Source organism: Galeopterus variegatus, unplaced genomic scaffold (assembly GCF_000696425.1).
Source record: "Galeopterus variegatus unplaced genomic scaffold, G_variegatus-3.0.2 Scaffold674, whole genome shotgun sequence".
NCBI lineage: Eukaryota > Metazoa > Chordata > Mammalia > Dermoptera > Cynocephalidae > Galeopterus > Galeopterus variegatus.
Window position 1 is genome coordinate 329687 of NW_007726785.1, and position 12799 is coordinate 342485.

At 36.6% G+C, this 12799-nt stretch overlaps 2 protein-coding genes across 3 annotated transcripts in view; both read left to right on the forward strand.

Annotated features, from left to right (window-relative positions):
• Positions 1-1388, forward strand: part of CSDE1 (cold shock domain containing E1, RNA-binding) — a 37309-nt gene extending 35921 nt beyond the window's left edge. For both annotated transcript variants that reach the window (XM_008571282.1, XM_008571283.1), the window contains one exon: positions 86-1388. In XM_008571282.1, the coding sequence (XP_008569504.1) occupies positions 86-133 (48 nt within the window). In that variant the 3' untranslated portion in view covers positions 134-1388. The remainder of the gene's footprint in view (positions 1-85) is intronic.
• NRAS (neuroblastoma RAS viral (v-ras) oncogene homolog) lies at positions 928-10855 on the forward strand. Its single transcript, XM_008571281.1, has 7 exons — positions 928-1651; positions 2126-2253; positions 4036-4214; positions 6621-6780; positions 7381-7504; positions 7854-7895; positions 7995-10855. Exons 2-5 carry the CDS (start codon positions 2143-2145, stop codon positions 7498-7500), a joined length of 570 nt encoding a protein of 189 aa, XP_008569503.1. The 5' UTR covers positions 928-1651; positions 2126-2142; the 3' UTR covers positions 7501-7504; positions 7854-7895; positions 7995-10855.
• Positions 10856-12799: the final 1944 nt, after the last annotated feature.

The window sequence follows — 12799 nt, forward strand, 5'->3', positions numbered from 1 at the left end:
TGCTTTCATAGTTCATTTTAGAATTGTGAATGTACCATGATTGTCACGCACCCAAGTCATTAACTCCAGTTTTATTTCTTCACAGGGATTTGGTGCAGAAAGAAAGATCCGTCAAGCTGGAGTCATTGACTAACCACATCTAGAAAGCACATCATTAATCCACTATGATCAAGTTGGGGGGATTCTGGTGAAGGGTTCTGAATATCTCCCTTTTCATCCCTCCCAAAATCTGGAATACTTACTCTATTGAGCTATTACACCAGTTTTAACACCTTCCTCGTGTTATGTTTAAAAAAATAAATAAATTTAAGAAAACCATTTTAAAATTATGCACAGTTGCAGCCTGGAAAACTTAAGGTGGCGCCTTATAGTATCAATTTTAGGAGCTTTCTTTGGTGCATTTAACGCAACTGGTAATTGCAAAATCCACTTCGCCTGTGTAAGTGAAAAATAGACTGTTATCTTGTTGGCCCTATGAAATTCTGCACTTGATATTTAGTATATACTCTACCTTCATTACTTCTGGCAAGATGTTCTGCCTTAGCACTCAGTTGCATTCTTTTCCTTTCCTGTTCATTATGCTTTAATTCTGAGGACCATATGAGGGTAGAATATATTACTTTTTAAAAATAACAGAAATCTGTATGGGCAAACCATTTTCTTAAGTTGATGGCCAAATGTTAAACTGTTATTTTTCATATCATTTATAATCTTGTCACAATCCACTTAACGAAGTTTGATTAGATTTCAGTGAAAATTATCTTCCAGAGTAGTTTTTTTTTCCCTGGGATGGGGGGTAACTTTACTACAGTTAGTACTATGGTGCAGAATTTCATGCAAATGAGGTATGCCAGCAGCGTGATAATTTAAACGTATTTAAACAAAAACAAAAAAGACGAATGCACAAACTTGCTGCTGCTTAGATCACTGCAGCTTCTAGGACCCAGTTTCTTTTACTGATTTAAAAACAAAATGAAAAAAAAATAAAAAAAATTGTGCCTGAAATGAATCTTGTTTTTTTTTTTTTTTTTTTTTTTTAAATAACTAGCTGCCTGGTTCCTGTGTCCTGTAGAATACAGGCACTTGACCCTTGGCGTAGCTTCTGTTCGACTTTATATCACGGGAACGGATTGGTCTGATTTCTTGGCCCTCATCTTAAATTGGGCACATACAGGGTCCCTGGCCAGTGGACTGAAGGCTTTGTCTAAGATGACAAGGGTCAGCTCAGGGGATGGGGGGGCGCTTTTATCTTCCCCGCTGTCGATTGAGGTTTTGATCTCTGGGTAAAAAGGCCGTTTATCTTTGTAAACACAAAACATTTTGTTTTCTCCAGTTCTCTGTTAATGGCGAAAGAATGGAAGCGAATAAAGTTTTACTGATTTTTGAGACACTAGCACCTAGCAGTTTCATTATTGAAACGTCCAGTGTGGGAGGGGCGGGTCTGGGTGCGGCCAGCCGCGTGACTCGTAGGTCAGAGGCCCACGTGGCCTGGGCGGGGACTCGGGCGCCCGGGGCGCGGACTGATTACGTAGCGGGTGGGGCCGGAAGTGCCGCTCCCTGGTGGGGGCTGTTCATGGCGGTTCCGGGGTCTCTAGCAATTTTCGCGGTTGCGGTTCTAAATCCGTCCGAAGCGGAGGCAGCAGAGCTTGAGGTAAGGTTCTGGAGTGCGTAGCGTTCGGCGTTGGGTCATAGAGGCGTCTCGGTGATGCCAGGAATCGAACAGAATCTACGAGCTGGAGACAAAGGCCTTGGGCGGGGGTCCTTCGTTTTGGGTCCTACGTGGAGAGATCTTAAGAGGGAAGGGGTCGCGGCCTGAAGGCCACCTTCCAGAGCTGAGAACACTTGGGGGAGGAGTAGAGAGGAGGGTTTCCTTTACCTTAGGCTGAGGGCGGGGCACAAAGACTATGGAAAAATAGGAAAGGATGGGGGTAGCTAGAAATCTGAGGCCAACGCTAACCTGCATATGTTTCTTCGTTCCTGAATCACTTTAACGACCAAGTGGAGGGTCACGTGTATGGAACCGATTACGCGTCGAACTCTGGTTCTAGTTACTATTGATTACAGAAAGCTTTGAAGTACTGTAGATGTGGCTCTCCAGTTAATCCTAATTGCTGCTTTCCCACAGGTTCTTGCTGGTGTGAAATGACTGAGTACAAACTGGTGGTGGTTGGAGCAGGTGGTGTTGGGAAAAGTGCACTGACAATCCAGCTAATCCAGAACCACTTTGTAGATGAATATGATCCAACCATAGAGGTGAGGCCCAGTGGTAGTCTGCTGACCTGACCCAAGCTCTCACTTTCAGTTTACCCTTACCCATATCCTTTATCCATTCTTCAGTTGCAGAAATAAGAGGAAAGAAAATAAAAGTTATTTTGTGTAATACATTCAGTATACAATAAACGAAGCTTGCCATATTTGTAGAGAAGAGTTCATCTTTATTAGTGGCTGAAGATTTTCTAAGAAGTTTACAATATTTAACAGTTGTGTAAACTGTTCCAAACTTAGTGTTGAACTCAGTTTCTTCTTATATGACAGCTCCATTAAACAGATAACACAAACCACAGGGAGAGAGACTGATTGTGTAGGAGATAATAAGATGGAGATAAAGGATTCAGAGATCTGGGTGTTCAATTTTCATTTCTTAGCTAGTTGAAGCAGCTGAGACTGGGTTGGAGTAGAAAGAACATGACATTTTGAGTTACTGTGCTTGGGATTTTGGTCCCTGTTTGCAGTTTGTTTATGTGGTATTAAGCAAATCACTTAATCTCTCTGAGCCTCATTTTCCTCATTTGTTAAATTACCATAAACTTGTCCTGCCTACCACACAGGGACATTGTGAAAAATCTAATGTTTAAATTATTTGTGAATGGTAAGCACTGTGTGATAGTATTTAAGGATTTTATTGTTATTGTGGGAGTACATGTTACTGATTGTCTTCAGTAAGTGACATTTAAGGCCCTTTAAATAAAAGGTTTTATAATTTTGTTCAATTTAGAAGTATCTAACTCGATATTATTTTATGTTAATCCATACCCTGGCCTCCCTACTACTTGGCTACAAAGTGGTTAATTAACACAAACGAATATGGTCACTGTTAAAAATTGATTGCTAATCCTTGGCAAAATCTTTATTTCAGGCTTAACAGCTTTGATAATCTTATATTAAAATTTTAATATTTTAATCAATATTTTTCAGAGTTTTATTTATTGAGGGACAGTTGACACAAGCAAAATACAAATCTTATATAAATCTTATATCTACAGCTCAATAACTTTTTACATTTGTATGTACTAATGTAATCACCACCCAAATAGCAATATAGACCATTTCTAATACTCCAGAGAATTCTCCCAAATGTGATGACATTATTAAAATACAATTAAAGCCTTAAAGTTAAATTGGGGGTATTTTTTTATATGATCTATGCGTGTCTGTCTTTCTGAGGAATTAATTATAACCGTACCTTGTTTGGAACCTTGAGGAATTTGATTCAGGAAAATTTCATGAAGGTTTAATTCGTCATGATGAGAAAAAAAAGTTTGGTATTATTAACCTTCCCTGAAACAAAAGATATTAAAATAAACACTAATGAGCTATATCTAGGGCCAGCTTATAATTAGTTGAGGTATGTTTAGGATTTTAAAAGTAAACTAAATAGCTCAAATAGAACAGTTCAGTTCATAACTTAGTAAAATACACTGTGAACTTAATCTCTAGTCTCCTAACTGCAACAGAGCTGTTTGAATTGCTGTGTTTTGTTTTGTTTTTTCTTTTTTCATTTTTTCCAGGAACAGAGTAACCACATTTTCTTTTCCACAGGCATATACGATTTGGGGCTTTTTTTCCTAGGGTTTCATTGAGTACTTTCTGTTTGTGATGACATATTAGCAGTTTGAGAGACAAACCAGAGAGACAGAAATGGGCTTGAATAGTTAGGAGTTTATTTAACCTTGGCAATAGCATTGCGTTCCCTGTGGTTTTTAATAAAAATTGAATCTTCCTCTCTTCCCACCTTCCTACCCTCCACATCCCCAGGATTCTTACCGAAAACAGGTGGTTATAGATGGTGAAACCTGTCTGTTGGACATACTGGATACAGCTGGACAAGAGGAGTACAGTGCCATGAGAGACCAATACATGAGGACAGGCGAAGGCTTCCTCTGTGTATTTGCCATCAATAATAGCAAATCATTTGCAGATATTAACCTCTACAGGTACTAGGAGCATTATCTTTTCTGGAAAGATGATCGTTGTGTTGTGAAGCTTTGTGGGGAAATGGGTATACCATATTAGGGAAGATCCAGCTTTTTAATTATGGGAAGAGTTGGTTTTAGGTTGTTTGACATTGATAATCTGGGGTTATTACTGAAAGTAAGTACCGGAATTTATATAATATACTGTCACTATAATGTGTGATAATGCACATAAATGAAGCTTGCTACTGAGCATGATTCAGAACTAGAGTTGTAATGAGAGATTACAAAGGAATTTTATAGGGGAAAACACCTCTGAGAAACATCCATTAGTAAGTAATAGGAAAGATTATAGGAAGAAATGGATGGGGAGTAGATAAAGATGAAAGCAAGACAATGGAACATAAAGATTGTCTTCTGCATAGAACCATAAGGTTTCAAAACTAGATTGGACCATAAAAAATTCTAGTACAACATTCTTCTGTTACACAATCAGAAATAGAGTTCAGAAGGTGGTTTGTTAGATTTTTGGAGTTATGATTGTTAACAGTAGCAGACCCAGGACCAAAAGCCTAGGGCTCCTTTTTTTTTCTTTTCTTTTTTTTTTAAAGCTAAGTTAAGTATACGGGCTCTGCCTGGGTTGAATCTTGGCTTCATCATATATTAACTATGTGACTTTGGGGCAAACTGCCATTTCTCTGTGCTTCAGTTTTTATAATGTGAAGGCAATAGTACATACCTCATACAGTTGTCGTAAGGATTAAACAGGTTGATAAATATGTACATCACTCAGAACAGTGCCTGGCATATGGTAAGTGCTACGTAGGTGTTCTGTCTACAACCTTGAGTCCTGGCTTATTTTCCATCCATATGGAGATATTTGCTCTCAGAAGCAAATTGGTCCAAAACTGAGTTCATTGTGTTCTCCTAAACCTGCTCTACTTCTCATTTTCTCTTTCTGGAAATAATAGCATTATTTAAAACACCCAAAACTTGGCAAAGCATCTAATAAATATTTGTTGAATTTCTAGAAGTCATTTTTCTTCTTCCTTACAAGACATTTATTTTTCTATACATTTATGCCCTACCCCAAACCAAAGAGTATTTAAAGCATCTTGTAAAAATGCATGTAGTATAGCAAGATAAAATTAATGAAAAATAGGCTTAAGAAGTGAGGCAGAGAGAAAATAAAGGTAAGAAAATAAAAAGAGAAATGAGCTTATTCTGTGTGTGCATGAAGCCCCAATGACCTTCTAGAGATAAACTACAAATTTGGCAGCTGTTGTGAAAAGGGAAGTAGCCAACTGAAGGATTCAGTATCTGTATGCTGAGAACAAATCAGTTGTTTAGAAGAAGCATAATTAAGATCAGAAGGAAATTTTCTCATGGATCCTCAAAGAGGGTTAGTTAATGTAAAGAATGGTAGTTACCTAATAGTGACATGGTCCAGGTACTTTAGGCTATCTTATATTATCCCTTAACATAGGCTATTGCCATCATACCAAAGTGTAGTACTGCGGATAGCCAGTGGAATGCAGTTCAGGTACATAACTGTAATCCAGGGGTAGAGTCTATAACTGTGCAGTATGGTAGCTGTAGCCTTATATGGTTATTTACACTTAAATTTATTAAAATTAAGTCAAATGTCAAAATTAGTTCCTCGGCCGCATTAGCAACTCAGTTTTCAAGTACTCTATAGCTACACGCAAATACAGACCATTTCCATCAAAAAGTTACTGGAAAGCATTGGTCAAGAGCATCTAGAGCAGTAGTTTCCCATCTGTGCTGTGTGGTATGTCTTACATGTCATTGAAGGGAGTGCTTTTATTTGGGAGTTCCAGATCCTTCAGCCCCTCCCTTTTCTAAGAGCAGTTCTCGTGTTTTCTATTTTGTATCTTTGACTTCCAGCTATAATTTTGTTCAAATTAAATGTTTGGACACCACCCATCTTGAAAAGTGGATAGTGTATTCCATTAAATACTCTCAAGGGAACTTTAAAAAGTTATTTAGAGGCAGCAAGCTTTACTTTTTATACTTCAGACCTAAATCTAGAGTGCAGTTTCTGGTTGCTAATTAAATCCAGAGCCAAACTCTTTGGAGAATCCAGGATCCTAACTAGGGCATGTGTCAGGATTGAATAGCCACCTACTTTCACTAGGAGGTGAACTGGTACAGCTTCCCTGTGGCTGCTGGCTTCAAGTCTAAACCAGACTCCTTGGCATACAAGTTCTTCTGTAAGTGGTAGAAAAAAAGTGAAACAATACTAGAAGTTAATAGGGTTATATATAATTTGCCAGTTTCTTTTTTTTTTTTTTTTTTAGCAGCTGGCAGGTAACAGGGACCGACAGTTTCTTTTTTGCCCTAGCTGTGTATTTCTTCCTTAAAACTTGTTTTTCTTATGTTCTGACAACATATTCCCTTTTTCAGGGAGCAGATTAAACGAGTAAAAGACTCAGATGATGTACCTATGGTGCTGGTAGGAAACAAGTGTGATTTGCCAACAAGGACAGTTGACACAAAACAAGCCCATGAGCTGGCCAAGAGTTATGGAATTCCATTCATTGAAACCTCAGCCAAGACCAGACAGGTATGGTAGGGCTTTCAGCATCTGCACAAAGGTTGGTTTAAGGTAGAGAAGTTGGATTGATTGATTTTGGTAGAGATGTGATCCACATTCTTTGTTGTTATAGGTTTTTAATAGTGTTTTTTGTTTGTTTTGTTTTGTTTTTTTAATCTTTAGTTTAAACCCAAAATGAACCTCGTATTCTAGGATGTCATTTTTACTCCTGCGTTTACATGGACAAATATTTCTAGGGAAGACCTTTGACTAAAATTTTTGTAAACTTTAGTCCTTTCTGCATCAACACCAGCCACTGTTAGGGATTAAGCTCTCTTGAATGGAATCTTTAGGTCTGGTAGTTCTGTTCTGTGTATCCCACATTACCTTTTTTCCTTTGCTTGAATGTTTTTTTGTAAAATATATCATTTTTATATCAGCCCATTCATGTGATTCAATAGGAATGCTAAATTTAGTGTCTTTTTCTTAAATTACCCTATTTCATCAGCTATTAATTTAGTAATCAGGATTTAAAATCCACAGAAAGAAGTACCGATGAGCGAGAGCTTACAACATAGATTGTGTCAGTTGAGCTGTCTTTGTCATTTTCTTTCTTTCATTCTTTTATAGGGTGTCGAAGATGCCTTTTACACACTGGTAAGAGAAATACGCCAGTACCGAATGAAAAAACTCAACAGCAGTGATGATGGGACTCAAGGTTGTATGGGATTACCATGTGCAGTGATGTAACAAGGTGAGCATATGATCTCTTGACATAAGTATAAATCCTATTATTTGTATCAGGCAACTTGAAGAAGTGTTAGTATTATTGTTTGTATATTACTATTTAACAGTTTCTGTATACTTCTAACTATAAAATATTTTCCCTGTGGCACCCTTTCTGAGAGTACTGAGGTTTAAACTGTTTTTAAAACATTTAGTTATTAAACTGACATCTTTTTATTTTTGATAATATTAGAAATTATAAGACGTTATTAATCAAATGTGTGTATACCATATATTCTTGGCATTGATCAGGAGTTTGAAGGATCACCACATCGAAATGAAATAATAATGATAAGATGTGTGTTCTCTTCTTATAGATACTCATAAAGTTCTGTGATCAGAAAAGAGCCACTTTCAAGGTAGGACAAGCTTGGAAATGTATTATCATTCTTGTTGATTTCTTAAACTTTTTCTTCGTATACTCTGAGTCACTTATACAAATTCCATCTTTCTTTCAGCTGCACTGACACCCTGGTTCTGACTTCCCTGGAGGAGAAGTATTCCTGTTGTTATCTTCAGTCTCACAGAGAAGTTCCTGCTACTTCCCCATCTCTGAGTAGATCAGTACAATATTCTCTTTTTGAGAAATTCTCAGAATAACTACCTCCTCATTTGGTTGTCTGACTAGTGAAATGCACCTCTTGTTACTCCCCAGTATTTTTCTGCCCTGGGTTCTCCCCAAACACACACAAACACACCTCTGTCACCCCAGGGTTTTTTTTTAATCTGAAAAACAACTCACACTCTGAAACAGAGAACCAAACTGTAGACATGAAATTCTGTTGAAAACAGTGTCTTGAGCTCTTAAGTAGCAACTGCTGGTGATTTTTTTTCTTTTTACTGTTGAACTTGGAACTATGTTAGCTTTTGGAGAAATGTCATAAATTACTGTTTTGCCAAGAATATAGTTAATGTTGCTGTTTGTTCTGTTTGTAATGTATCAGCTATATTCTATAAATTGGCATCTGCTCTGTATTCATAAGTACAAAACTGAATACTGACTTTTGAGTTTATCCTAGTCTTCTCGACTTTCGTGTAATTAAATCCAATTTTCATAACAAAGTGCCTTTTTCCTATAACTGGTTTGTAGACTTCTTTTACAATAGTTCAGTGGAATAGATGTCTCAAAAACCATTATACATGAAAATGAATGTCTAAGATATGTCTATGACTTATCTACTTTTGAGGGAAAGCTATACCTGTATGATAGCAGATGCCATTTCTTACATGTATGAAGTTGGTTTTCCAGAGGCCTGTTTTGGGGCTTCCAGGAGAAAGATGAATAATTTCATTTAATTTTTACTTAATCTCCACATTTTTTGTATGTTACTACCTATAGAATGTATGTAATTTGTTTCTTCTAGCTTACTGATCTAATGTTTAATGAACTTCCATTTGTATTCAAATTTGGGTTATACCAGAAATCTCTACATGTGCAGGTATTCAAATATTGTAAAAAATGTGGTGCGGTGTTATTTAATAGCTGTGATCACTGATTTTAAAACCTCAAATATATTAACAAATTACATTTTTACTGCATATCATGGTATCTTAATGATATATATAGTTGTCCTCCATTCCCTTACCCCGCCCTTTGCCCCTTACCCCATAGCAATAGGGGCTTGTTTAATTATTTCAGTTGAGTAAAGTGTGGTGCTAATGGATCAGGGTCACAGTTTCAAAACTTGAACGAGCCAGTTAGCATCATGGAGAAATTCTTCTGCATTCACTCACTGCACCAGTAACTCCATCTAATAATTTTGCTGGATGCCAGCGCTGCAAGGAAAAAAGAGGTCAGTTATCATGAGTCCTTTACCATGACTGGAAAAATGTGGTATCCTGAGGAAGGTCAACTTAGAAGTCTTCATAAATATTTAGACCCTTTTTTCAGCCACATGGAAACTCTGAATTAGCCAATATTTTTTTTCATTTGTGAATGAGGATGCCTCAAATCAAATAGTGTTTTAAATTTTCTTTATTTATAATGTTCTTTGAACCGTTTAAACATGTTGATAGTCTGCGCATACCATATAACAAAGCTGATGAATTTGTTCAGAATTAGAAGTAGACTTTGGATTGAAATTGTTGTTTGAGACAAAAATAGAATTATTTGATAGTTATGAGGATTTGGAGGCATGGCATTTCCATTTGCAGATAATACCCTAGTAATTCTAATGAAAAATAGACTTGGATAACTTTTGATAAAGACTCATCTCAAAATGGCCAGTTTCTATTCTGGTCTTCTAATATCTGAATACTTACTTAGGGTCCTCCATCTTCTAATATGAATTTTCATTTATTAAGCAAACTCCACATTGCCTTGAAATGAATTTAGAAGAAAGGAAGAAATGTACTATGCCCACAGTATAATAAACCCAGAGAGTTGTACTCCTTACTGCTAATTCTGGGAGCTTTCACACTACTGTTGGCATCTGTAAAGGGAAACTCCGCCTCTGTTTTTCTGCTCCTTTTGGAGTATTGCTCTGTAATCTTCTTGAGGCTAGATTGAGGTTTATCACCTCTGTAGGGTTCTTTTTTTTATTGTGTATGTGACCGGCAGTGTGACTTTTTCTAAAAAGTCGTTAAATTTAATAGGTTAGGGAGAAAGATAGTTATTCATCATGGGCTCTTGTGCTCATAGCCCTTGTATTTATGTACCTTATATTTTCAAGTGTGTTCTAAGCACAGAAGTATCTTAATGGGGCCAAAATTCAGACTTGAAAATGTTCTTTTAATAGCTTCTTAAGAAGTTACACTTAGATGTGAATTTTGGCACAATAGAGTGACAAACTTATTGTTAAAAGCTGAATAATTTCAGTGTGGTATAAAATGTGTTTTTTAGAATTTGTTTGTAGTAACGGAACATAATTCTAGTTTACCTCAAACTCTGAAAGTCTCATTCCCCAAGTTAAGTGCCTGGCCAGCTGTCATAAATTACATATTCCTTTGTTTTTCTAAAGATTGCACATTCAAGAGTGAAAATGATGTGTTCTGTCTAAAGACTACCATGCCTAATCTGTAAATGAATCTGTTAAATGCTGTATTTGCTCCTATATAATTACCATAGGATGTTACTTGGTAATACAATATCATACTCATTACAATTTTCGCTTTAGGAGTATAATAGGTAAAATTAATCTCAATTTCATTTTAGTGGGCCCCATGTTTAGTCTTTCATCGCCCTTTAAACTGCTGTGAATTTTTTGTCATGACTTGAAAGCAAGGCTAGGAAACACTCTAAAGAGATATTTTGAATATTTTCTCATTCCAGAGAAATTTGTGGGCATAATCATATTTTGCTTTATATTTACAGTCATGAACTCTTAAGCTGGCAGCTATAACCAAGAACCAAAAAACGGTGCATTCTGCTTCTTGTAATACATCTCTGCTAGTAAATAATAAGCAGGGATAATTAATTAGGCAAAATATTTTATTTGGATGGTTTCTATAAGCAAGGGAGTATAGTTCTTGTACATTATTTTTCATCTTTGCTGTTTCTTTGAGCAGTCTGACGTGCCACAAAATTATCTTAAGGTATTTGTTTTCTATAAGAATTGTCTTAAAAGTGTTCTCATTATCAGAGTAGTTGTAGATATATTTCAAAATATAATTGGTGATTTTTAAAAGCCTGAGTACTGCCCTAAGAAGCAATTATTTGAACTCTACTTTGGAGGGAAAGGAGGATGTCAATGGAAGTTGTATGACTTATATTTCTGTGCCATCAAATATAGGTAAAAATATCAATTGTGCAATTCTGCTGTTTAAATGGGAACTATTGGCCTCCTTGGCCCTAAGTGAAACAGCCAATATTTTAAGTTGATTATTTTATTGTAAATTAATCCATCCTAATTTTTTTTTAATTTGATTGAATGTTTTCCTTGTTAAATAATGTTTAAAAAATAAAAACTGGAAGTTCTTGGCTTAGTCATAATTCTTTTTTCCACTGAAGCACCTTTATAAAAAGCTAATCTTAGTTTCAGACTTTTGGATATGGCATTTGGACAGTGTTGGGAGATCTGAGTTTCTCACTTTATATCAACATGAAATATGTCAAAAACTACTTTAGAGTATTACCTTGGGGATGATTCATAGCTATTTGTTAAATTCTCATACATCCATATGAAACACTTAAAACTATCCTGGGAGATCTTTTTCGTGTGTGTGTGGCCAATTACCAAAACCTCCCTCCCTCCTCCCTCTCCCCCTCCCAACAATGTCCTTTCTGTTCGCTTGTCGTATCAACTTCAAGGAATCGTAATTGTTATGTCTTCTTCCCTCCCCCCGCCCCAGTTTTTTGTGTATTTATTTATTTATTTTTAGCTCCCACAAATAAGTGAGAACATGTGATATTTCTCTTTCAGTGCCTGACTTGTTTCACAATTCTCTCTAGGTCCATCCATGTTGTTGCAAATGGCAGTATTTCATTCGTTTTTATAGCTGAGTAGTATTCCATTGTGTAGATATACCACATTTTCCATATCCACTCATCCGATGATGGACATTTGGGCTGGTTCCAACTCTTGGCTATTGCAAAGAGTGCTGCAGTGAACATTGGGGAACAGGTATACCTTCGACTTGATGATTTCCATTCCTCTGGGTATATTCCCAGCAGTGGGATAGCTAGGTCATATGGTAGATCTATATGCAATTGTTTGAGGAACCTCCATACCATTTTCCATAGAGGCTGCACCATTTTGCTGTCCCACCAGCAATGTATGAGAGTTCCTTTTTCTCCGCAACCTCACCAGTATTTATCGTTCACAGTCTTTTGGATATTAGCCATCCTAACTGGGGTGAGATGGTATCTCAGTGTAGTTTTGATTTGCATTTCCTGGATGCTGAGTGATGTTGAGCATTTTTTCATATGTCTGTTGGCCATTTGTATATCTTCCTTGGAGAAATGCCTATTTAGCTCTTTTGCCCATTTTTTAATTGGGTTACTTATTTTTTTGTTGTAAAGTTGTTTCAGTTCCTCGTATATTCTGGATATTAATCCTTGTCAGATGTATCTTTTGCAAATATTTTCTCCCACTCTGTTGGTTGTCTTTTAATTCTGCTAATTGTTTCTTTTGCTATGCAGAAGGTTTTTAGTTTGATATAATCCCATTTGTTTATTTTTCCTTTCGTTGCCCGTGCTTTTGGGGTCGTATTCATGAAGTCTCTGTCCAGTCCTACTTCCTGAAGTGTTTCTCCTATGTTTTTTTTTTTTTTTTTTTTTTTTTTTTTTGGCACCACAAAAGACCCCCCCCCCCAGGCGCCCCCC